Raw genomic sequence first — 27,594 nt, forward strand, 5'->3', positions numbered from 1 at the left:
TACGGGTGGCTACGTGTGTGCACACGTAATTACGGGAGCGTTTCTAGGCGACGTCAGGGGATAGTCACTGTCAGGGGTGCTGAAAGAGTTAACCGATCGGCAGTAACTTTTTCAGCACCCGGGACAGTGACTACCGCTGGAGTTAATAGTATTAAAAGTTAACTTACTCAGAACTCCCTCCTTCTTCCTCCAGTCCAGCCTACCGGGATGACGTTTCATCCCATGTGACCGCTGCAGCCAATCACAGGCCAATCACAGGCTGCAGTGGTCACATGGACTGCCGCGTCATCCAGTGAGGTCAGACTGGACGTCAAAAGAGGGACGCGTCACCAAGACAACGGTACGTATGAACTTCTTTTACTTTCAATCGCTGCGGAAACTTTGCCCGAAAGGGCTGCCCCTTCTCTCTTTCCAGCACTGATAGAGAGAAGGGGCTGCCGTTTAGTGCAGAGAAAACGGGTCCGTAAATACATGTGGAATACTGGTGACACCGGACCCGTATTTACGGGCATGGGTCCGTAAATACTGGTGGAATACGGGTCGAATACGTGTGACAAAGGACCCGTATTTACGCCAGTATTTACGGGAGGAAAAAAATAAGTTTGTGTGCATGAGGACTTAATTTGGAAGATTTAGATCCTCCTCAAGGGTTTAAAACTCCATCTAACAGCACCTGTCCCAAATACAGGGGACCTGCACTCTTCCATGTTGGGGCGCACTCAAGGGTCCTCAATTTCTTCAAACTGTCATTGTGCCACAGGGGAGTGAGAGTGTCGTATGTCGCTGTGAACTGTCCTGCCGAAACTTTCTGAAAAACACAGCCATAATTTGCAGCCTATATTCCATGAATAGACTGTAGTGATGCCCTTCAGCGCATTGCGACTGCCTCTCGTCAGCTCTTTGACACTAGTAATAATGTAACGGGCTATAACAGTGTCACAGACAGTGTAACAGTGTCCGATGATTCATCATCTGATCTAAAAGCGTATGCTCTGGAATGAGTTGAACTAGAGGAGGGGTTAGCAACCAACAGTACTCCAGCAGTTGTGAAACTACAACTCCTAGCATGCCCTGACAGCCCAGGAGTTGTACTTTCTCAATAGCTGGAGTGCCATTAATTGTTGACCCCCGGACAAGTGCTCAGCATATATGGGAGCTCCTTCAAGACAGTAGGAAGCAGGGCGGGTTTTATAGAAAATGGTGCCCTGAGTAACAAGCAAAGTGCTCCCCTGCTTGCCATTTTATTTGTTCTCGTAATTTAAGCCCATATACCGTATTTTTTGGACTATAAGACGCAGTATTTAGCACAAAAAAATCTTGCTAAAAAGTCCCTGCATCTTATAGTCCGCAGTCAAGGGACCTGGCAGCACCGGGCGCCATGACCTCTTCATTACTTAACCCCTTCCGGACCCATGACGTGCCGGCACATCATGGAGCTGGAGGGGGATGATGTATGGAGCGGGCTCACGCACTGAGCACGCTCCATACACTGCAGGTGTCAGCTTCTGACACGCTGCTCTAACGGCCAGGAACAGCAATTTCGCTGTTCCTGGCAGTTTAAAGGGCTTGTGTCATAAAACGCATGTATCCCCTATCCACAGGATAGGGGATACATGTGTGATCGATAAGGAGAACGGGGACCGAAAGTTACCAGTAGCACTGCATGAGAAGCTTTGACTTCCGCGTTCTGTGTTCGGCAGCTTCATAGAGATCAATGGGATTCTTCTGCGCATGCGCGAGCGGCTCTCCATTGATCTCCATTGATCTCTATGGAGCTGCGGAACAGATAAGCCAGACCCAGAAGCCGGAAGTTCAGGCTTCTCATGTAGTGCTCTTGGTAACTTTCGGTCCCTTGTTCTCCTTATCGCTGGGGGTCCCAGCGGTCGGACCCCCAGCGATCTTACATGTAGCCCCTATCCTGTGGATAGGGGATAAATGTGTTTTATGGCAAACCCCTTTAACTAGTTAAATGCCATGGTCATTAGCGACCGCGGCATTTATAGGGGTTTTTCTATGAAGGACATTTATGACATATCCACAGGATATGTCACGTAGATACAGGTCCCACCTCTGGGACCCGCACCTATCTCTAGAACGGGGGCCCCTCTAAACCCTGTTCTAGCTTTCTGTGCTCTCCCGGCCACTTGATTACATGTGGAGTTACTGAAATAGCGTAACTCGCTGCGCTGTTTCCATAACTCCCATAGAACTGAACAGTAGTTACGGAAACAGCGTAGCTCGCATGCTCCGCTGCTTCTGTAACTGTCATTCACTACTATGGGAGTTAGGGAAACAGCGCAGAAACACTGTTTCCGTAACTCCACATGTAGCCAAGTGGCCACTGTTTCAAGTCCCTAGGGGAACTAATAAAATGTATAAAATAATGTTAGATAAATTTTCAGGAGTGTAAAAAAAATAAATATTAATAGTTAAAAAAAAAAAAACTTTTCACATTCTTCCCCAAGCACATGTAAAAAATGCAATAATTTGGTATCGCTGTGTCCCTAAAAGTCTGATCTATTACAATATACCATTATTTAACTCGCACGGTGAGATTAAAAATTGAAAACATCAAAATAGTATTTTGGTCACCTTAGTGCTTAAAATATGAAATAAAAAAAAAGTGATAAAAAAAATCGGATGTACCAAAAAATGGTGCCAATAAAACTACCAGCTTGTCCCGCAAAAAGTAAGCCCTCACACCGCTCAATCGATGAAAAAAATATAAAAAATATTTGGCTCTCAGAATGTGGTGAAACAGAATAAATTATCTTTTAACAAATATTTTTTTCCCTATTCTCTGTTGTCTAAAACCTGGGTTCGTCTTATGGTCAGGTGCGTCTTATAGTCCGAAAAATACGGTACATAATAGATCCGAGACACTACTGCCATAAACAACTCATAGAAAACCACCATATAGTGCATAAATAATATGCAGTATTAAAAAAAAAAAAAAAAAAAGGTGACAGATAATACTTCTATATAGTTTCCACATAATACTGAAATTAAATTATTAAATAATACCACCATACATAGATAAATTATATTGGGTGGTATAGTTTGCTCCTGGGATTTCCATCCTTGGAGGGCCTCTTGCAAATAGGGGCCTGTAGTCGCGTCTGAAAGAGAATTCCAGGTGGCCACCTCATAAAGTTGGTTGAGAAAAACCCAAGAGAGTGACAAACTGTTATCGAAGCGGAGAATGGCTACAAAATCTAAAAATACAATATTTTTGGATAGTTTTGACTATTTCACAAAATAGTAAAGCCTCTTCTACTAGTAAATATGTTCCAATTGTATCTAGTATTTTAAATATATGATGTATATATAGCCAGTAATACATTTCTAATATATAAATATATTAAATATTTTTAAGATTGTAAGGATGGCAAAACTGGCACGTGTGAATTCAGCCTTAGAAAGTGACTTTCCGCCAACAGAAAACGCCTGTTAAAGAGGCTCTGTCACCAGATTTTGCAACCCCTATCTGCTATTGCAGCAGATCGGCGCTGCAATGTAGATTACAGTAACGTTTTTATTTTTAAAAACGAGCATTTTTGGCCAAGTTATGACCATTTTTGTATTTATGCAAATGAGGCTTGCAAAAGTACAACTGGGCGTGTTGAAAAGTAAAAGTACAACTGGGCGTGTATTATGTGCGTACATCGGGGCGTTTTTACTACTTTTACTAGCTGGGCGTTCTGACGAGAAGTATCATCCACTTCTCTTCAGAACGCCCAGCTTCTGGCAGTGCAGACACACAGCGTGTTCTCGAGAGATCGCGCTGTGACGTCACTCACAGGTCCAGCATCGTGTCAGATGAGCGAGGACACATCGGCACCAGAGGCTACAGATGATTCTGCAGCAGCATCAGCGTTTGCAGGTAAATCAATGTAGCTACTTACCTGCAAACGCTGATGCTGCTGCAGAATCAACTGTAGCCTCTGGTGCCGATGTGTCCTCGCTCGCCTGACACGATGCAGGACCTGGGGAAGTGATGTCACAGCGTGATCTGCCAGAAGCTGGGCGTTCTGAAGAGAAGTGGATGATACTTCTCGTCAGAACGCCCAGCTAGTAAAAGTAGTAAAAACGCCCCGATGTAACACACATAATACACGCCCAGTTGTACTTTTACTTTTCAACACGCCCAGTTGTACTTTTGCAAGCCTCATTTGCATAAATACAAAAATGGTCATAACTTGGCCAAAAATGCTAGTTTTTTAAAAATAAAAACGTTACCGTAATCTACATTGCAGCGCCTATCTGCTGCAATAGCAGATAGGGGCTGCAAAATCTGGTGACAGAGCCTCTTTAATATGATACATATAATAATACACAAAAGAGAAAATTTCCAGCAACCAGATCTCAAATGGATAGAATATAACAAAAGCACAAATACATTTTTTTATAAAAGTTGATTTTTTTTGTGTGTTAAACACTTTTAATACACAGTTGCTGAGATAGAAGTTTTGTGGAGTCACACGTACATGATGGTTTATATAAGTGCTATGTTTCAAAGATTTTCAAATTTGACTTTTTCATGTGACTAGACATACAGTATGTATAGTGTATTATGTAGTCTTACTTTATTTGCCATATATCCTCCAGTTCTGCCGATTTACATGAAATAGTACGGATTAGTTTTAGAAGTATCTACTTATTTTCAATGTGTTTTCTGCTACTAAACAGATTGAAAAACTCTTGAAAATCAACTTTAGTTTGCTTAAAATTTTCACTCCATCACCCATTGACCTAAATAATAAAAAAAATAGAACATGACAAAACTGATGAAGACTGATGCATTTTGCGATCAATTTGAGTTCCATATAAATTAATTTAGTCCATTGACTGGTTGTTCATGACGAATTTTTCTTTTCGGTAAAAAATCTTTTATGAAATAGAAATCTACATTTGGCTAGTTGGTCAGGGAAAGAGTCCCATAGAAATAACAAGGATCTGTCAACCAAAATATACTTATATATAAAAAGACCATAAACAAAAATACACTTATGCACTTAGCCTTTTTGAAAGGTGTGAACTACCTATCAGCCTTCACCAATTTTTTGGGACCAGTACCAACATTGTCTGACAAAGGTTCGCACTTTATTTTTTTAATATATTTTCATCTGACATTAATAAGAACACAGATAGTGTTCGAAACGCGTAGGCCTTCACATTATGCCACTCTGAGACCACCTTGTTACTGCGTTCTCTTTTTTACTTTCTATACCAATAAAAGTGGGAACATCGATTCCTTTTTATCTTCATACCGTACTGGATCATATCTTCTTCTATGCTGTTTGTCGTGGGCCGTCGCGGAGATCCGGGCGAGGTTTGAGTGCGGGACGCAGAACTGGTGAGCTGGAGTTTCCCTCTCCTTCTTTTTCTATATAAAAAGACCATAAACAAAAATACACTTATGCACTTAGCCTTTTTGAAAGGTGTGAACTACCTATCAGCCTTCACCAATTTTTTGGGACCAGTACCAACATTGTGTGACAAAGGTTCACACTTTATTTTTTTATGTATAGTCACAGTTTCTTCATATATAACTGATGACAAACTGACAAAAATCAGGTTTTCAATCCTTTACTCTGTTATGTCAATGATTTAGTCATGTCAGAAGAATCCCAAATAACTTGCCTATAGAAATCTTTGTGCCTATATTGTAAAAGTGGCCACCATAAACATTAGATAAAAGTTGGCCAAAGCAACCGATTTCAATGGGATCGGTCATAAAATCTAATGTGTATGGGGTCCTCTCCAGTAGTGGGCAAAGAAGGATCGGGCATGTTAACAGTGTCTAGCAGCGACTAATTACCCTCCCCTTATTGTGCTGGGGGAGATATTGGTCAGCAGAATGAGTGTTCAGCCAACAGCTACCTCACGTGTATCTTACATCCGTGTGGTTCCTATTTTACACGAAAGCCCACAGAGTTTTTTTCTTAAAAATTGTGCCATTCTCCAATGTATGCTGTGTTAAAGATGCATTCTCCCATAGAAACATTTATTCTAGGGGCGAATATGGTACCTCACAAAGGTGGTACACGAAGTGTAATATGGTTCCATACTGTGGACCCGTAGTACAGTCTGAATAGCGCCATAGAGTATTATGCACGTGAATGACGTGTGCATGGGCTCTAGGAATCGGAGTCAGCTACGTAATCCACAGACTTGGTTGGCAGAAAACCCATGGGTAATTGGAAATGTTCTCATTTACCCCCACAGTATTTTCAGCTAGCGCCTACAGCCAATGGAAACTCCCAAAGCTTATGTGAGAATGAGATTATTAAAGCGGTTCCCTACTATTTTATAATAGAGAGGATGATAGCTGTTTTGCTAAATATATTCCACATTACATAAGAAACTTCTATTCTGTATTTTTTGCCCCACATCTTCTAAATGGATTTATTTACAGATTTCTGCATCAGCTGAATGTGTTCAAAATTCTGCAGAAAACATGTGAATTTTCTCTTCTTCTCCTGTCTAAGGAAGAGACAGCGGGAAATACTTGAAAATACCACAAGTCAGCTAAACTATTCACTATGACTACAGTTCTAAGAACTTGGCATAGGGCCATGAGTATGGTTTTTCACTACAAGGGTATGTTCACACGACCTATATTCAGCCGTTTTTGGGCCGTAAACGTCCTGAAAAACGTCTGAAAAATCGGAAGCAGAACGCCTCCAAACATCTGCCCATTGATTTCAATGGGAAATACGGAGTTCTCTTTTGTAAAAACGGCATGTAAAAAGACGCCCGCGAAAAAGAAGTGCATGTCACTTCTTGGGACGTTTGTGGAGCCGTTTTTCATTGATTCTATAGAAAAACAGCTCCAAAAATGGCATAAAAAACACAGTGAAAAATGCGAGTTTGCTTAAAAACCTCTGAAAATCAGGAGCTGTTTTCCCTTGTAAACAGCTCCGTATTTGCAGACGTCTTATATTAAGCATGCGAGCATACCCTTAGGGTATGTTCACACGGCTTATTTTCAGCTGTTTTTCGGGCCGTAAAAACAGCTGAAAATACGGGTGCTGAACGCCTCTATGCCCATTGATTTCAATGGGAAAAATGGCATTTCATTCCCTTTTTTTTTTTTTTAATGCGCCGTAAATGTTTGTAAAAACAGGGCAAAAAAAAACGCCCCGTATAAAAGAAGTGCATGTCATTTCTTGAGACGTTTTTGGAGACGTTTTTCATTGTGTCAATAGAAAAACAGTGGCCGTAAAAAACATCAAAAAACGCTTGATACTTCAAAAACGGCTGTAAATCAGAGGCTGTTTTCCCTTAAAAATAGCTCTGTATTTTACAGCCGTTTTTAGTTTGCCGTGTGAACATTCCCTTACATCTGTTAGCAATGTGCACATTATCATGATAGATCGATTCTCAGAGTCAGTTGTATAGCTATAGGGGTCGTATTGGTCGCAGCTGCGACCTGGCCCCTAAACCCACAGGCCCCACTCACCACTAGAGATGAGCGAATACATTCTACACAAAAGGAATTTTTTACAAATTTCCCAAAAGTTTTAGATTTTAGTGAATCCGAAACTTTTTGATATTCGTCCCGCATCGCTCAAAATGGCGACCGCCATTTTACATATCAGAACAAGACAAGAAGACAGAAAATACGGATCACATAACCTTGGGCAGGGGCCCGGCGGGCTTCCTCATAATGCCTTGCAGGCAGCCCTCCTTCTAGCACAGCCAATGAGGAAGGGTATAGGTGTGAGTCACTGATGCCGTCATATGAGGAATAGCAACTATAAACAACCCAACCAGGAAATACTGGTGCTTTGGTGGTAATACAGAGAACAGAGAGGATGTCAGACAGAGAGTGAGAGATAGTAAACATAGAATACAGATAGATAGTAGATTAGTGTCATTGAGTATGCTTCATAGTGACGAGAAGAGAATAGATAGTTAGATTTACAATAATTTGATAGAGAGATAGATTTTAGAGAGAGATAGGTGTCAGTCAGTGTTAGTGTGTTATTTAGGCAGGCACAGGCAGCCATTGCTGTGAGTGAGTGCTATTGCAGCTATATAATTCTTACATTAAGGGCTCATTTACACGAGCATGTTATACGTCCGTGCGACACGCATGCTTTTCATGCGTGTCGTACGGATCTATGTTAGTCTATGGGGCAGTGCAGGCAGTCCGTGATTTTTGCGCAGCTTGAGTCCGTGGCGTAAAACTCACGACATGTCCTATATTCGTGCGTTGTTCGCACATCACGCACCCATTGAAGTCAATGGGTGCGTGAAAATCACGCATGCCACACGGATGCACCTCCGTGGGATGTGCGTTTTTCACGCATCACTTGTTAAGTGAATGTAAATTACTTAGAAAACTTGTCTAAACAAGCACAAACCAGGAAGTGCTTTATATTCTACAACGTGTTTGGCCCATACCTACCTACACACAGAAAAGTACAGCCATGCCTCGAGTTCTGGATGTAGAGAAACTAATCGGCCTTGTGCAGGAGAGGCCCGAGGTGTGGGACACCCGCGCGGAGTCCTACCATGACCGGTCGGCCAAAGAAGTGGCATGGGACCATATAGCCCAGGCGCTATTCAGCACCGAATGGGCTAAAAGCAGCACGCGAGACCGTCAGAAAATTGGTGAGTACATGTCTTTCTAGATGCAATGTCATCCCTATTCAGTAGTGTGTCCCTGTGCGATAATTTTCCCTAATGGCCAACGTTTATTTTGTGTCGCTGCATCATCACCTTGTGGAATGTATTTTTCTGTGCAAGGACCGGAATGTTTTTGGCAGTATAGTTGTGTGTGCTTTAACACAATGAGTGACCATGTTTTTGTTGTTCATCCTACAGTACATGATGTTAAGACCCGGTGGAGGAGCTGCAGAGATCAATTCCGTAGGGAGTACGGCGACAGAGGCAGAAGTGGAGATGGTGCCTCTAAGAAAAGGAGGTACCTCTACACAGACCAGCTCATGTTCCTGAAAGATATTATGGAGATGCGAGCGTAAGTAAATGTACTGTTGCCTGAAAAAATATTTGTTTGCACGTCATGTCCTCAAAACAGCATGTTTGTTCGTTGTTGACAAGTTGTTTCTCATTATGCATTTATATTCTAGAACCTCAGACAATCTAAACGAATCGGAAGAGGAGCCTGACCATGCGGAGTCCCATGCGCAACGTCACACCAGTCGCCTGTTGCCCCTAACCCCGGAGCTGACACTTCAGGACCCTGCGCCACTAGTGTTCGGCCCAGCAGAAGTCCCAACGGATGAAATGCCACTATATCGTGCACCAGCCAGACGCCGACGCAGTCAGATGGCATCCACTGGTGCGCAAGTGGACGGAAGGGTCCTGGAATACCTGCGTCGTGCGGCAGATGAGGACGGCTACGACTATTTTGCCCGCAGCATCGTGCCACTGCTGCGTGAGGTACCGGACAATAGGCTGCCGCGCATCCAGTCCGCAATCATCTCCTTAATTGACTGTGCGACACCACCCAACAATCCTCGCCAGTGTTTCTCTGCAGTAGAGCATTGGCGAGGATTACCCGAGCCTTCTGTCGGCTCAAATTTACCAGGCCCATCCCAACCGGCCACCCCCAGCGCACGCCAACACCAGTACAGGCCATTGCCTGCCCGCTTTTCCCCTGGTCCTGTGGCTGCTTGTGAGCGCTATTTTGCACCCTACAGCAGAGCAGCAGAAACCTATGTACCTGCTTTCCCAAGCCACAGCTACCAGGTGCAGCATCAGCACCACTATGCTGTAGAGGAACATCCACAGCAGGTCCGTGGACAGCATAGTGGTGCTGAAATGGGCGCCTACACTTCCCCGCCTCATCAATACCAGGACTTGTAGAAGTGCGTGTTGGATGAAGTAATGGTTTTGGTTTCCTGACTTCAGTGTTGGGTTATTATTGTTGTTGCATCATGTTGGTGCCAAGTTAACTATTGTGTTTCCTTTATTTTTCACTTGGGGTTCTGTGTGGCGTGAACATAAACTCTGCTGTTGATTTGCAATTGAGTGTGGCCATTCTTTTCTACCCCTCATTTTCACAATGTTTCTCAATCGTCATGTTACTGTACATTCACACACTGTTTACCAGGGCCCAACATTGTAGAATGCGTTCATTGAGGTATTATTTAATCTGTTGGGGTTTGCCATTATTCAAAAGAGATTTCAATGTTGCGGTGAAGTGCTTTCACATTTGAGGCACAAAGGACAGTTGGGATTGTATGAGAAATGTTAGATCCTATGTGTTTCTGATGCAATCACTTGTTTGCCTGTTAAATGCCAAGTCCAAACCCAAGCAGATGTAAGCTCGCAACCCACGTCAAGGGTCCTCATGCGAGTCCCTAACACTAGAAGCCCCTAACATAAAACACAAAACACGGGGAACTTAGGACCTTTGGACACAATACTAATAACTATGCCATCCTTTAAGTGGCATCGAGCTCCCATTGTACGGCTCCAGCAGGGCTCTCAAAATATGCGGCAAAACTTTCCTGCACTCGGAGTCCAGATGTTACAGCTCTCCCTAGTGGAATTGGCGGCACAGTGTTTGTAGTGGGTGCATTTGTTTGTATATATTCAGCATCAAAACTAGCGTCATGTATGCGGCTGAAGTTATGCAGCACTAGACACGCTTGGATGATACGTGCAGGGCCGGCACTAGGATAGATGGCGCCCTGTGCGAAATGATCTTTCGGCGCCCCACCCCATCATTAAAAAAAAATGCCCCATAAAGAAAATTATAATGCCCCTTTAGTGCCCCCATACAGTATAATAATATTTAATAATATAATATATTACAACCCCTTCAAGGACACAGTATTTTGTCCTCTAATTGTGCCCACAGTATTATGCCCCCTGTAGTACCCCTACACAGTATAATGTCCGCTTAGTGGCCCCCACACAGTATAATGCCCCCCTGTAGATTTTGCCATATAGCCTCCCTGTAGACAGTGCCATAATCCCCCATCTCCTTTTTGTAGATCGTGCTATACAGTCCCCCACACCTCCCCCTTGTAGACAGTGCCATACAGTCCCCCACCTCCCCCTTGTAGATCGTGCCATACAGTCCCCGCACCTCCCCCTTGTAGACAGTGCCCCCAAACAAAAACAAAAATTGTACTCAGGCCCCGTTCCCATGACGAACTGAGCTGCTCCATGACGGGACCCTAGTACAGAGTTTCCCAACCTTTTCGGACTCGAGGTAGCACTGGAAAAACAAAATTTCCTCAGGGCCCCCCTACCAAAAATTGTTTTGAGAAAGATAGAAAACGGCTAAGAACAAGCACTCCACTCGTAGAGCATGTTCACACATGTTTTTTGTAAGGCAAAAAAAATCTGCCTCAAAATTCCTTCAGCAACTGACAGCGTTGTATGACCTTTTTTTTGTGTTTTTTCTTAAGCTGTTGAAGCGAATGCAAAAGACGCTGTAAAAAAAGCTCCAAACGAGCGCCGCAGGTATCTTCTGCCTCCTATTAATTTCAATTGGAGGTCAGAGGTGGAAACCACTTGAAGACCATCAGCCCCCCACTCACAGAAAAATTACCATCAACCCCCCACTCACAGTAAAATGACAATCAGCCCCCCACTCACAGCAAAATGACCATCAGCCCACCACTCAGTAAAATGACCATCAGACCCCCACTCACAGATTCCCCCTATAGGTAGCGCCACACAGCCCCTTGTAGGTAGTGCCACACAGCCCCTTGTGGGTAGCACAACACAGCCCCTTGTGGGTAGCGCCAGACAGCCCCCTTGTAGGTAGCGCCACACAGCCCCTTGTGGGTAGTGCCACACAGCCCCTTGTAGGTAGCACCACACAGCCCCCTTGTGGGTAGCGCCAGACATCCCCCTTGTAGGTAGCGCCACACAGCCCCCTTGTAGGTAGCGCCACACAGCCCCCTTGTAGATAGCGCCACACAGCCCCCTTGTAGATAGCGCCCCACAGCCCCCTTGTAGATAGCGCCACACAGCCCCCTTGTAGATAGCGCCACACAGCCCCCTTGTAGATAGCGTCGCACAGCCCCCTGTAGGGAGGGCCGCACAGCCCCCAGTAGGGAGTGCCGCACAGCCCCCTGTAGGGAGTGCCGCACAGCCCCCTGTAGGGAGTGCCGCACAGCCCCCTGTGCGGAGTGCCGCACAGCCCACTGGTAGGAAGTGTCGCAAGGACCCCTGGTAGGGAGTGCCACACAGCCCACAGCCCCCTGATAGGGAGTGCCACACAGCCCCCTGGTTGGTAGTGCCCACAGCCCTCTGGTTGGTAGTGCCCCACAGCCCCCTGGTTGGTAGTGCCACACAGCCCACAGCTCCCTGGTTGGTAGTGCCACACAGCCCACTGGTTGGTAGTGCCACACAGCCCACAGCCCCCTGGTTGGTAGAGCCACACAGCCCACAGCCCCCTTGTAGGTAGTGCCACACGGCCCCCTGGTAGGTAGTGCCACACAGCCCCCTAGTAGGTAGTGCCACACAACCCACTGGTTGGTAGTGCCACACAGCCCCCTGGTTGGTAGTGCCACACAGCCCCCTGGTTGGTAGTGCCACACAGCCCACTGGTAGGTAGTGCCACACAGCCCCCTAGTAGGTAGTGCCACACAGCCCACTGGTTGGTAGTGCCACACAGCCCCCTTGTAGGTAGTGCAAGGACTACGAAATGACCGATAGCTGGCGGGCAATAGACATTCAAAAAAGGACAACTGTGCAGGAGCACACAGAATACCCAGCTATCAAATAAATGTGTTGAAATAAACTAAGTTATAACTTTTATTTAGTCTGAGTAAAGGATTAATCCTTTTAGCTAGATTAAATAAAAGTTATACCTAGTTTATTTCCACACTTTTTTTTTTGATACCCGGGAAAGCTGGGTATTTTGTGTGCTCCTGCACAGTTGTCCTTTGTAGGTAGTGCCACACAGCCCACAGCCCCCCTGAAGATAGCAACCCCCCTCCTTCCAGTAAAGATAGCGCAACTGTAGCTCCCTGAAGGAGCGGAATCCCAGTGTGGCCGGGGATTCCGCTCCTGGAGCGCTGCTTGATGCCTCTGTCCATATATGGACAGTGACATCAGGGAAAACTCCTGAAGCGGAATCCCTGTTCACAGCGTTGCAGACGCTATGACCGTCGATTCCACTCCAGGAGAAGCTCCTGACGTCTGTGTCCATGACGTCATTGGCTTCTCCTGGAGTGGAATCCCCGATCATAGAGTCTGCAATGCTGTGACCGGGGATTCCGCTTCAGGAGTTTTCCCTGATGTCACTGTCCATATATGGACAGAGGCATCAAGCAGCGCTCCAGGACCGGAATCCCCGGCCACACGGAGATTCCGCTCCTTGAGGGAGCTACGGTGGCGATATCCTGGAAGGGGGGGGGGTTTGATATCTACAGGGGGGCACTATAGCAGAGCAAGGGAGGTATCTCCCTGCTCTGCTGTCTACTAGCACCGCTGTAGCTGAAGGGAGCTACAGTGGCGCTAGTAGACAGCAGAGCAGGGAGATATCTCCCTGCTCTGCTATAGTGCCGTCGCTACCGCTATAGCAGCCACAGCAGTTGCTAGCGGCGCCACCGCCCTCATGCCCGGTGTCACCGCTAGCAGCTGCTATGGCTGCTACAGCGGTAGCGACAGCCACTAAGTGAAGAAGCGCCTGGGTGCGACTACAGTTAGTGTGTGTATCCCCGCTGGTAGTTGTAACGGCGCGGGGATACACACACCCGCTGGCGCCCCTCTTGCCGTGTGGCGGCTGGCGCCCTGTGCGACCACATTGGTCGAACATAGCTAAGGCCGGCCATGGATACGTGTCACATTCTGCGGTGACATTTGCATTGTTGTCATAAACACCCGCCACCTGTTAGACATAATGCCAAAGGCGCATTCGACACATCTTCGTGCTCTGCATAGCCGGTAATTGAACATGCTTCTACGCTCATCCAAGCCCCTTCTTGCAAATGGACGCATTACTTGCCTTGTCAGGGCAAAACCCTCATCTGCAACAATGACATATGGGATTGGTGGGCCACTGGAGCCAGGGAGGATGGTAGGTTCAGGCACAGCAAGTTGATTATTCATAAGACGTTTACCCATTCTGGACGAACTAAATATGCGTGCATCAACAGAGCTTCCATACGACCCAATGTCTACTATGGTAAAACAATAATTACTGTCCGCCAAGGCCAACAAGACTATAGAAAAATACTGCTTGTAGTTATAGTATCTGGAGCCAGTGCGTGGGGGATTCTTCACACGAATGTGCTTCCCGTCTAGGGCACCAATACAATTCGGAAATTCAGTTGCTCGAAGAAATCCCTCCGAAATTCGGAGCCACTGTTCTGCCGTAGGCTGAGGCATGACCGTGGTCTTTAATCTCTGCCACAGCACAACACAGGTGGATGTCACAATGAAGGAAATGGTCGTCACTCCCAGAAGAAATTCAAAATGTAAAGAATGGTAACTATTGCCTGTGACCAGAAATCTACATGACAGGAAAAACAGAAACAAGAAAGAACACGTTATGTGTGACATGAAACCCACACAGCATCCTGTAAGCACTAATTTCAGAAGCACACATACCTCAAGGTCACAAGGAGTCGTTCCTCAGGCGAAATGCAGCGCCACATGTTTGTATTCTGGTAGGTGATTCCTGTACGAATCTGCGCAAGCAGCATATCAAACTTGGCCACAGACATGCGGCAAAAGGCTCAAAATTTCTCTGGGTGACGCCGGAGGTCCTCATAGAGGGTATGAAAGTGCCCTTTGGAGGTACGTTGGGCCACAAGTGGATGAACCCAAATCCTCCTTCTACGTGGGTGGTCCTGTAGCATGGGACGGCGCTCGCCAAATCTCTGCTAAATCATCCACGCGAGCAGCACACGGGTCTCCGACGGAGAAGACATAAATGGGGATTGCAAGACAAATCGCGTGTGAACTGATTAAACAAACACTCTTTTTGCTGTCGATGAAAAAAGGCTCAGAACATGTGCACCCAGCAAGCAGGTGTTTTGCAAGGGTGCCTTTTTGTAGGCTGGCCTCTCATTAACGCCTCCCTCCTTTTTTTACGCGCATTTTCAAAGCAGGCCGCGCGCGCGGAAAAAATGCCGCAACGCAGCATATACGCATGGCAAACGCATGTGCAACGCGTGCAAAATGCAGCATTTTTTACGCGCGCAAAACGCACACGCTCGTGTAAACCAGGCCTAAAGGGGTTTTCTAGGGACACTATTTTTTCAGGCCGGGCAGCGCACGAGCACTGAGGAATTTCATGAATGAGAAGAAAATGGAGCGGGCATTGATGCGTAATCAAAGAATTCAACGGGGCGGGCATTGAGGAGACTGTGGACCAATAGGATGCCTCAAACCCGGGTATATGTCAGAAGTTCCGGGTTTGAGGCATCCTATTGGTCCACAGCACCCTCAAAGTCCACTATTTTTATTCTTCACTTGTACTTCAACAGCAGCACCATTTTCTTTGCGTGCATGCTATTCCTCAGTGAAAATTGAGGAATAGCATGCACGCAAAGAAAATCGTGCTGCTATTGAAGTACAAGCAAAGAATGAACAGAGCAGACATTGAGGAGGCTGTGGACCAATAGGATGCCTCAAACCCGGGTATACATCAGAAGTGTATGCTATTGGTCCACAGCCTCCTCAATGTCTGCTGCGTTCATTCTTTGCTTGTACTTCAATAGCAGCACCATTTTATATCTAGTTATGATGGGGTACATATATTTAGGGGTAATGGGGATTACATTAGATATCTAAGGTGCGGTCACGTGATTCTGTGAGCGCACCTCAGATAAAGCAGGTGGGCGGAATAAACTAAAGGGGAAGGGAGAACTAGTGTGGAGGGCCAATAGACAGAGGGGGCGGAATAATTAGTAAAGAACAGCCCTGTGTCGTTACGTAGGTCAGTGAGGTATCGACTCAGGGCTTCGTGTATAATGACTCTCGTGCACGAGCCTGTGTCGAGAGAAAAAAAGACACGGATGAAAATCAAAATTTCCGGCAGGGCAGAGGTAGAGAGAATAGGACGGAAAATCTTCAGATTTAATACAAACTATATATTAGGAACTTTATTAAATAGTTACATAGAATATTAGTTCAAAAATGTTGTCCCTGGAAAACCCCTTTAATTTGTAAATGATCAATCTTCATCACATCATTCACAAATCTTTTGTATTAATGTTAGTCACGATGCTGATGGCGTGCCGCTGCCTTCTGAAACAGACATCACGGAGGTAACGTCACACATTGTTTAGCATATATCTAATAGTGCCACCATGTTGGCAGCACATCTCCCTGTTTAAACAGGGAGATGTCCTGCAGACAATGATAATATTTCTTGCAGCATAAACCAGTGGTGGGATCCGGCAGAAAATGGAGAAGGGGATCCACCTAGATCCACATCAGGCCTGTGCCGCGGTGCATAAAAGATCCAGGACTTCATATGCACTGCGGCACAGACCTTTTGTGCCGGACCCTGATGTGGGAGCCTGTGAGCAAGTCAAGCCAGGGGCGGACCGCACCTGAATATAAGCCAGACACATGCCCCTATTTCAGATGCCCCAGTTCCTCCATAATAGGAATTTGCCGGTACAGTATTTACTTATTATGCTCGTTCCGCAGTTTGGGTATGTTCACACATGGCGTAAATACTGCAAAATCCGCAGCATAGTACAGTAGCAGCAGAGTGGATGAGATTTAAAGAAATCTCATCCACACGCTGCGTAAATGATGAGCGGAAGAAACGCTCAAAAATGTACTTGCGGTGCGTTTTTTAAATCTGCAGCGTGTCAATTGTATTTGCGTAATCGCTGCTTATTTGATGCAGGTTTTTCCCATTGAACTCAATGGGGAGGTAAAACCTGCAACAAATAGCAGATGTTGCATTTTTTGCGGCAGAAAAGCAGCGATTCCGGCCCAAAGAAAGAAAAAAATTCTTCGTCCGGGCCGGCCTCCTGAGATGACGTTTCATCCGGTGTGACTGCTGCAGCCAATTACAGGCAGCGGCGGTCACATGGGATGAAACGTCATCCTAGGTGGCCGGGCTGCAGGACGGCGGAAGGACGTGGCGCCATGGCTATGTAAGTATAAAACTTTTGCACAATTTGGTGCAGTTTTTCGGCCGGAATTCCCTGCGTCGCACAGGGTGGATACGCTGTGTTCTTTTTGAGAGCGTATACGCCCTGTGTGAACATAGTCTTAGCCCTCATTCACACAACAGGGTTTCCCGGCCGGTTGACAGACGTTCATAAAACGTCCGTCACACGGCTGCAGTAGGAACAATAGACCCCTAATGGGGCTATTCACACGACCAATTTTTTTGACGGCCCGGTTTCCCGGGCCGTCAAAAAATGGGACATGCCCTATTTTCGGCCGTTTACTCGGCCGCCCGGCTCCCATAGAAGTCTATGGGGCCGGGTAATACACGGCCATCACCGGAATGTGTCCCGAGTGACGGCCGTGTCTTCAGTCGCTCGCGCTCTCTCTCCTCCTCCTCCTTACAGTGCAGAGTGCATGTGAGGAGGAGGAGGGCATTTTTTGCTCCCTGTAGGAGTCGGAATCCCCAATCCCTGGCCGGGGATTGGGGATTCCGCTACAGGAGAAGTGAGTGACTACACTGTCCATATATGGACACAGCGACGTCACTCACTTCTGAAGCAGAATCCCCGACCCTGTGGCTGGGGATTCCGCTCAGCAGAAGTGAGTGACTACACTGTCCATATATGGACACAGTGACGTCACTCACTTCTGAAGCGGAATCCTCGATCCTGTGGCCGGGGATTCCGCTACAGAAGAAGTGAGTGACCACACTGTACATATATTGACACAGTGACGTCACTCACTTCTGAAGCGGAATCCCCGACCCTGTGGCCGGGGATTCCTCTCCAGGAGAAGTCAGTGACTACACTGTCCTGATATGGACATTGAAGTCAGTGACTTCTCCTGGAAGGGGTGGGGGGGGGTGCAACCTACAGGGGGCTGTGTGGCATTACCTACAGGGGACTTGGGGGCATTAATAGAGGGGGGCTGGGTGGAATTACCTACAGGGGGCTGGGTGGCATTACCTGCAGGGGGATGGGTGGCATTACATGCGGGGGGCTGGGTAGCATTACATACAGGGGGCTGGGTGGCATTACCTGGCGGGGGCTGGGTGGCATTACATACAGGGGACTGGGTGGCATTACCTGCCAGGGGCCGGGTGGCATTACCTGCAGAGGGCAGGGTGGCATTACATACAGGGGGCTGGGAGGCATTACTTGCAGGGGGCTGGGTGGTATTACCTGCAGGGTGCTGGGTGGCGTTACCTCCAGGGGGCTGGGTGGCATTACCTGCCGGGGGCTGGGTGGCATTACCTGCAGAGGGCTGGGTGGCATTACCTGCAGAGGGCTGGGTGGCATTACATACAGGGGCTGGGTGGCATTACCTGCAGAGGGCTGGGTTGCATTACATACAGGGGGCTGGGTGGCATTACCTGCAGGGGGCTGGGTGGCATTACATACAGGGGCTGGGTGGCATTACCGACGGGGCTGGGTGGCATTACCTACAGGGGCTGGGTGGCATTACCTACAGGGGGCTGTGTGGCATTACCTACCAGGGGGCTTTGGCATTATCTACAGAGGGCTGTGTGTGGCAACAAATTTAAATAAAATTCATCCGATTTTAAAACGGACAGGGAAAAAAACGGATGCAAAACGGGTCAAAATCGGCCGTTAAAAATGGCAACACGGCTCGGAACAAATACAAAACGGCCGGGAAAAACGTCCCAAAACGGACGATTTTATCGGCCAATACTCGGACCCTGTCGTGTGAATAAGGCCTTATGCTGCTCCTTCCCTCGGCCCTGCCCTGTGCTAGCCATGAGTGTATCCAGACATTATGAGGAGGCAGGTTTCAGACTTGTGGCCTAACACCAAGATCTACTGATCCCCACTGAGGTCTAATGGTAGATCCTGATCTACTGATGTGACACCACTGCATTAGATGTTAGGCCTCATGCACACGACCGTACCCGTAATCACAGCCGCGATTGAGGGGACGGACCGTCCGCCGATACCCGTGCGCCGCATTTTTGTGCTGTGCTCCCATACAAAGCATGGGAGCACAGCCCGTAAAATCAGAAAAGTCGGACATGCTCCATATTTCCCACCACGGTTCTACGCCACGGACAACTTTCCGTAGCGCTACGGAAAGGTGGCTGTGGCCAATAGAACTGGGCGGGTCGGTAATTGCGGTCCGCAATTACGGAGTTTTGTTTACGGTCGTGTGCATGGGGCCTTAATATGGGGCTAGTCTACAATGCTCTTCACAATGCTGCACTGTGTCTCTGTCTACCAACCCACTCATGCTCTTCGATCAGCCAAAAGCATCCTCTCACTCCTGTCTGCAGGACTTCTACTGTACTGCACTTATTATGTGAACATTACAAATTTTAGGCTTTCCCTGAAAAATATTTTCTGCTGTGTTTTAAAAAAAGCTCGCTCACTGTGAACTGTTTTGTCACCTAATTATGTCCAAAACGAAAATCAATTGGCACCATGGCTAAAATATAAGGGGTACTTCAGGTGAGATGCCAGGTGTGCAGATATGCTGAGGTGGTCAAGACTTTTAGTCCATCGTACACTACCGTTCAAAAGTTTAGGGTCACTTAGAAATTTCCTTATTTTTGCAAGAAAAGCACAGTTTTTTTCAATGAAGATAACATTAAATTAATCAGAAATACACTCTATACATTGTTAATGTGCTAAATGACTATTCTAGCTGCAAACGTCTGGTTTTTAATGCAATATCTACATAGATGTATAGAGGCCCATTTCCAGCAACCATCACTCCAGTGTTCTAATGGTACATTGTGTTTGCTAACTGTGTTAGAAGGCTAATGGATGATTTGAAAACCCTTGTGCAATTATGTTAGCACCGCTGTAAACAGTTTTGCTGTTTAGAGGAGCTATAAAACTGATCTTCCTTTGAGCTAGTTGAGAATCTGGAGCATTACATTTGTGGGTTCGATTAAACTCTAAATGAAGGCTATTCCATGTGAGAAATTGCCAAGAAACTAAAGATTTCCTACAACGGTGTGTACTACTCCCTTCAGAGGACAGCACAAACAGGCTCTAACCAGAGTAGAAAGAGAAGTGGGATGCCCCGCTGCACAACTGAGCAACAAGACAAGTACATTAGAGTCTCTAGTTTGAGAAATAGACGCCTCACAGGTCCTCAACTGGCAGCTTCATTAAATAGTACCCGCAAAACGCCAGTGGCTAATAAAAGGAAACTGGCTAATAAAAGGAAAAGATTAATATGGGCAAAAGCACACAGACATTGGACAGAGGAAGATTGGAAAAAAGTGTTATGGACAGACAAATCAAAGTTTGAGGTGTTTGGATCACACAGAAGAACATTTGTGAGACGCAGAACAACTGAAAAGATGCTGGAAGAGTGCCTGACGCCATCTGTCAAGCATGGTGGAGGTAATGTGATGGTCTGGGGTTGCTTTGGTTCGTTAAAGTGGGAGATTTGTACAAGGTAAAAGGGATTTTGAATAAGGAAGGCTATCACTGCATTTTGCAACGCCATGCCATACCCTGTGGACAGCGCTTGATTGGAGCCAATTTCATCCTACAACAGGACAATGACCCAAAGCACACCTCCAAATTATGTAAGAACTATTTAGGGAAGAAGCAGGCAGCTGGTATTCTATCTGTAATGGAGTGGCCAGCGCAGTCACCAGATCTCAACCCCATAGAGCTGTTGTGGGAGCAGCTTGACCGTATGGTACGCAAGAAGTGCCCATCAAGCCAATCCAACTTGTGGGAGGGGCTTCTGGAAGCATGGGGTGAAATTTCTCCCGATTACCTCAGCAAATTAACAGCTAGAATGCCAAAGGTCTGCAATGCTGGAATTGCTGCAAATGGAGCATTCTTTGACGAAAGCAAAGTTTGAAGGAGAAAATTATTATTTCAAATAAATATCATTATTTCTAACCTTGTCAATGTCTTGACTATATTTTCTAGTCATTTTGCAATTCATTTGATAAATATAAGTGTGAGTTTTCTTGGAAAACACAAAATTGTCTGGGTGACCCCAAACTTTTGAACGGTAGTGTATATATCTCTACGCAAAATACGCAGCCACATAAATTGCAAAATAAATATGTGGTAAATGTTATAGAGTGCACCGATTGTAATCTGACATATGTAGGTTGCACTATAAGAAAACTTAAAATTAAAATATACAAACACATTGCTGATAGCATGAATCCTACATGCATTAAGGGTCCTATTCCATGGCCCGACATGGGCTGTGTAAATGAGCGCAGATCAGCGAGAATGTTTGTTAATCGGCGGTCATTTGCACCTTTCACTAGAAGCAATGAATGGGGACAATCAAAGGTTACTACGATCACTCGTTCTCATATGTTTCGATCATGTTGGCAGTTTACACAGGGAGATGTGCAGTCGACGACGATAATATTTCTTGCAGCATAAACTGAGGGTTGGATGCGGCCGATTCGCCCCCGGTTCTCCCGAACCAGTTGTTAAAATTACAGCCGGTTCGGAACCCTGCACTCAATTGTATCCACGTCTTTTAGGACGTAGATAGAATTGACTTGTCTAGCGCTGCCTGGCGAGGCACATGATGCCTCACCTTTCGGCGCTTTAGCAATGATGCAGCTGGCGCAACGACGTCATTGCGCTGCTGCGTGATTCCGCTGGATGAGGCCTGGCGTTGCTGGAGGACAGCGCGGGAACGGGGAAAGGTGAGCATGTAATGTTTATTTTTTCTGTTACAGTAGGCAGTGTTGGATGCACTATTTACAGGGGGCACTTTCTACAGGTGTTTCTATGGGGGGGCACTATCTATAGGGGACTCTGTAGGAGGCACTATCTATAGGGGACTCTATGGGGGCCATATCTATAGGTGACTCTACAGGGGGCTTTATCTACAAGGGAAATATCTACAGGGGGCACTATCTACAGGGGGACCCTATAGGGGGCCCTATCTATAGGGGACTCTTCAGGGGGCACTATCTACATGGGACCCTATAGGGGGCCCTATCTACAGCCTGTAGACCAAAGGGGTGCTATAGGGGGTCCTATTTACAGGGGCCCTATCTACAGGTGGCACTATTTACAGCCTGTAGACCAAAGGGGGCACTATAGGGGGTCCGATCTACAGGAGCCTTATCTACAGGTGGCACTATTTGGAGTCTGTAGACTAAAGGGGGCACTATCTACAGGGGGCACTATAGGGGTCCTATTTACAGCCTTTAGACTGCAGGGAGCACTATCTACAGGGGGCACTATCTACAGCGGACTCTAGGGGGCACTATCGAAATGGGGCTCTATGTGGGCACTATCAACAGGAGGCTCTTTCAGGAGCACTATCTACAGGAGGTTCTATGGGGAGCACTATCCACAGAGGGCTTTATGGGGGGCACTATCTACAGAGGGATCTATGAAGGGCACTATCTACATGGGGCTCTTTCAGGGGCACTATCTACAGGGGGCTCTATGAGGGGCACAATCTACAGGGGGCATTGTAAGTGGCGCTACCTACATGGGGCACTGTGTGTGTGTGGTGCTTTAGAGTGTTTAACACAATTCTATTCATGGGCACAGTGTATGGTACTATTATATTCAGGGGTACAGTGTATTCTACTATTATATTCAGGGGCATATTGTATAGCATTATTATATTCAGGGTCACAGTGTATGATACTATTATATTCAGGGGTATAGAGTGTGGCACCACGAGAATTTTATCTTCATTTATAAATGCGTAAATGTAGGAAAAGTGAACAGCCGAAGACATCTGAGCTGCAAACTCTGCAGAAATGGGTAATCGTCAGGAGGCGTCATCATAGAGGTCTGGACCAAATGGAAAAGAAAAGAGAAAAAGAACGACTACAATCTGAGAAGACCTCACCTGTAAGTCCCTAAATGTAAATGTTTTTTCTCCCTATGCCTGATTGGTACTGTAGTGTATGATCTGCAGTGAGATGATGGGTGTATCATTCTTTTTTATGAAACAGCAAATCCTAGCATATATTTACCATTATTCAGGCCATACTGGGAGCTGTAGTTTGATGTCATACAAACTTATATGGCAGGGGTCAAACTGAATTTGCAAATGATCTCTATACTGAGCTGTATTTGTGCTTGTGCTGTATATATGTACTGAGGTTTGTTCTGGTGCTGTATATATGTACTGAGGTTTGTTCTGGTGCTGTATTTATGTACTGAGCTTTGTTCTGGTGCTGTATTTTTGTACGGAGCTTTGTTCTGTTGCTGTATTTGTGTAGTGAGCTTTGTACTGGTACTGAGCTTTGTACTGGTGCTGTAAATATGTACTGAGCTTCCTTCTGTTGATGTACTTATGTACTGAGCTTGGTACTGGTGCTGTATTTATGTACTGGGTTTTGTTCTGGTGCTGTATATATGTACTGAGTTTTTTTCTGGCACTGTATATATGTACTGAGCTTGGTTCTGGCACCGTATTATGTGCATTAGCCGGGAAATTTGTCGCGGCTTACTGCACACGCAGCACTGTCCTCCACCTTTCTCATAGTGCACAGCCTAACTAAATGGGCTGAGTATGCTTAGGGTATTGAATGTGCGTAATGGGTGAGTTTAATATAATGAGTATACATAGTGTTGCAATCCAGTGAAACATTGTGGACAGGGAATTGCTTTATTTAGAGTCCACTTTAATATCGGGTGTATTTGGAATATTGTAATTGTTTTATTTGATTTTTAGAATCATTTTACATGGCACAATACACTACGAAACACCGCGCCCCCTCCCCGGCAATGATGGGGAACGAGCGTTTTGTGAACCCTCGCTTGACTGATAATTGGCCCATGTAAAAGGGCCTTATCCCTTCTGTTATAGCCAAACATTTTCTTAGCAAACATCAGGGTAACCTGAGCAGCTTCAGCTTCATTAGTATTGAGAGGCTGTGTAAACCCCAGAGAGGCAGGGATTGGCTGCGCTGTCTCTTATGTAGAGGAGCGTTTTGGATTTTTCAATTAAACACACGGTATTCAACTGGATTGAATCATAAAAATGATTTACAGTATCATTATTAGAATTTCGATATGCCTTTCCTTTTTTAAAAACTATAATCAATGATAACCATACGCCTTGTACCTGGATGATGTAGGTAATGTCAGGTGACTAGTATCGTCATTTGGATTGGATGGTATTTGTTTTTAAATTATGTAATATGTTGCTGTTATTCCTATGACTAAGTACATTTGACACCAATTTTAAATGAAGAAATAAAACAATCAGTCTTATTGTGAGGAAGTGCGGGATTTTACTCTTTATCCAAATCCGTCTATGGCCTGCGATCCACCAAGCTGTCCATGTACCCTCCACTCAGGATAATCCAGTCACCAGGGGAGAGCTGACTACCAATTATTTTTCTTGTTGTAATATTCTGCCCTTACCTAGATCCACTTTAAAATACATTTTAACAGTTTGATATAACAGGACGAGTCAAAGATTTATATTTACTGATGATTTTCTGTTTTTAGGGAGGGCAAATGTTGAATTTGGACATGTGACAGTCATGGTATACTTCTTATGTTACTCCAACAAGTATCAGTGCACGCTTATAAATGTGGCCTTTCAATTCCTTTTCACAGCTGATTTTCTAAGCCACACCTTTGTACGTGTGATATCTTTCATCATGAGTCATGGATTATTTACTGTGATCAGCTGAAAAGTGTGGTTTTGCCAACGCATCACACTTTGCTACACTAATGATGAGTTGCATAATCTGATGTACGGAAAATTGGGATGTTTCATAACTGTTTTACATTAGTAAATCATATTTTTAAAAGATCAAAAAAAGTTCAAAACGAAATTTCAGAGACTCTAAAATTATGAGCATTAAAGAAGAATCGAGCTGCAAAGGATCACGTTATGTGTTTCTATGGCGACTCTTCTAGAAAGTATTAATTGCTTGTTTTGCTATCCAGCGATCAAAGTTGTCTATTCTGTTTACAGCTGCAATTATCTATTCCATGTTACACTGAAATACTGAAACGTTAGGCGGCCATTAAATTCATGGTTTTTGGTTTACCTATTCATGGCATCTGCATCTGAATAGCTTGCATTATCTACCTAATTCCACACAAAAATGAAGGTATCTTATTAGCGAGCATTGCAATTCTCGACAGCAAGAAGTAATTAATTACAATGTCATTAGAAACCATATGGCATGTGCTTGCAAACCTTGAGGACTTAATCAGATATTCTCCTATGTCTAGCTGCCACTGCAATAAATGTGTAGACATAAACTTAGTGCTCAGTTTAATATCAGCAGTAGGACAATATAGGTAAAGTGATTATGCTGAAGATATGGCTGACATAAGTTCGCTGGGAGGTATAAGAAACTGGACATCAAAATATTCAACAGTGTTCAGTGTTTAGTACAATGCATAATGGGTAAATGATGCGATCGCAGACATTTTTTAATATGCTCTAATGCAAGCAGAAAAAAACCCACAGCATTTAAGAACTGTTGGAGAGTAACAGATGTTAAAGTTTTCAGAGGGTGGGGTATAACTTAGAAAACAGGAACTGAAGGCAATGTATGCTAAAATTGTATACTAGAGTTAAGCTGATATGTAACAGTCACATAACAGATATTACGAACTAAGCCCCATGCACACGACCGTAAAAATGGCCGTAATTACGGGCCCATAGACTTCTATTGGCCACGGGTACCTTCCCGTTTGCGTACCGGAAGGTGCTCGGGCCGTTGAAAAATATAGAACGTGTCCTATTTCAGGCCGTAATTATGGCACTGGCAGGCCCATAGAAGTCTATGGGGCTCCCGTAATTACGGATGGCTACTTGTGTGCACCCGTAATTACGGGAGCGTTGCTAGGCGACGTCAGGGGATTTCAATTTTTGAATAAAGAGAAAATGGCGTCTAAGCGATGACGTGACCCTTTTAAGGGGTTTGGACATGATTGTGACATCATTTCCAGCCCCACTTTTTTTATGCGTCCGTAAATACCGGTGGAATACGGATGACAACGGACCCGTATTTACGGGCACGGGTCCATAAATACGGGTTAAATATGGGTTAAAAACATGTGACAAAGGACCCATATTTACTGCCAGTATTTACGGGGGGGGGGGGGGGGGGAAATACGGTTGTGTGCATGGGGCCTCAGTCAGATCTCTACCTTTCGGCGTACAGTAGAGTGCCGGACAATGGGAATAAGCAAAAGGTGTCCCAACAAAGTATTTAGTAGGTGCCCCTAATAAACTGGGAGGTCTAAGAAAGTGAACAGTATGATATTCATCAACTATGAGTGCTTAATACAAGACATAATTGGTAAAATTATGTAATTTGTGACATTTTTTCACATGCTCTAGTGCACGCAGAAGCAAGACCGCTGCATTTGAGAATTGCTTGAGAGAAGCAGATGTTAAAGTTTTCAGAGGGTGGTGTATAACTTAAAAAGCAAGGACTGAAGGCCGTGTATGCTAAGGTTGAAAACTAGAGGTAAAGAGACATTAAACAGTAACATAACAGATATGAGGGACTAAGTCAGATCTCTTCCTCTCAACATACAGTACAGTGCCAGACAATGCAATGTATGGGGTTATACAAAAGGTGTCCCAACAAAGTATTTAGGAGGTGCTCCTAATAAACTGATCAAAATTCGTACACTGATGAGCAGTACCAAATGAAAAGTAGTCTGCTTGTAGATGGCTATTCTCTTGTCACGACTAGGAACACCTAGGTATTAAGGCACAGTTTCATTGGCTGCCGTGGTTTACATGTTACATGTCATCACTGCATGATGGTAAACAAAGACCAGCGGGGGATCAGGAAACAGTCGGCAGGACAGTGTTAAGTACATCGTTTTTTTTCAGTATTCAGTTTAAAGGAGCTAGAAAACCCCTATGAGCTTGGGCAACTATGATTTTATTTACACTATCCTCTAGGAATAAGGCCTGATTCAGACGAATGTGGCGTTTTCGCGCACGCAAAACACGCAGCGTTTTGCCTGCGCAAAAGCCGTTTGACAGCTCCGTGTGGCAGCAGCATATGATGCGAAAACCACGCAGCCAACATCATTATGACACGCCATTTGGATGTTTGTAAACAGAAAAGCACGTGGTGCTTTTCTGTTTACATTCATCCTTTTGACAGCTGTTGCGCGAAACAGTCAGTTCGCACGGAAGTGCTTTCGTGCGGCATGCGTGGTTTTCATGCACCCATTGACTTCAATGGGTGCGTGATGCGCGAAAAACGGCGAGATATTGAACATTCACGCTTTTTAAGCAGCGGACAAACGCTCCGCAAAAAGCACGGACTGTCTGTACTGCCCCATATACTTCTATTGGTCCATGCGAGCCGCGTGAAAACCACGCGGCCTGCACGGACGCAATTCACGTTCGTGTGAATCTGCCCTAAAGGTTTCCATATTGCTAAATTTCTTTATAGCAGAAATTATAGAACTAAGAAATTTATAGAAGTTTCTAATGTATGAGCATATGTAACTTCAGACTATTCCTAAAATGTAAGAGTTATATCATGAATACATCCCCTGTCCATATGTCCTATTATGGCATATGGACATC

At 45.4% G+C, this 27,594-nt stretch overlaps 1 protein-coding gene across 1 annotated transcript in view; it reads left to right on the top strand.

Moving 5' to 3' along the window:
- LOC142742181 (uncharacterized) overlaps positions 1 to 9,944 on the top strand; it is a 51,053-nt gene extending 41,109 nt beyond the window's left edge. The window contains exons 2-3 of the mRNA XM_075851681.1: positions 8,836 to 8,989; positions 9,102 to 9,944. Coding sequence (XP_075707796.1) covers positions 8,958 to 8,989; positions 9,102 to 9,840 — 771 coding nt within the window. The 5' untranslated portion in view covers positions 8,836 to 8,957 and the 3' untranslated portion in view covers positions 9,841 to 9,944. The remainder of the gene's footprint in view (positions 1 to 8,835; positions 8,990 to 9,101) is intronic.
- Positions 9,945 to 27,594: the final 17,650 nt, after the last annotated feature.

This window comes from Rhinoderma darwinii, chromosome 2 (assembly GCF_050947455.1).
Source record: "Rhinoderma darwinii isolate aRhiDar2 chromosome 2, aRhiDar2.hap1, whole genome shotgun sequence".
Taxonomy (NCBI): Eukaryota; Metazoa; Chordata; class Amphibia; order Anura; family Rhinodermatidae; genus Rhinoderma; species Rhinoderma darwinii.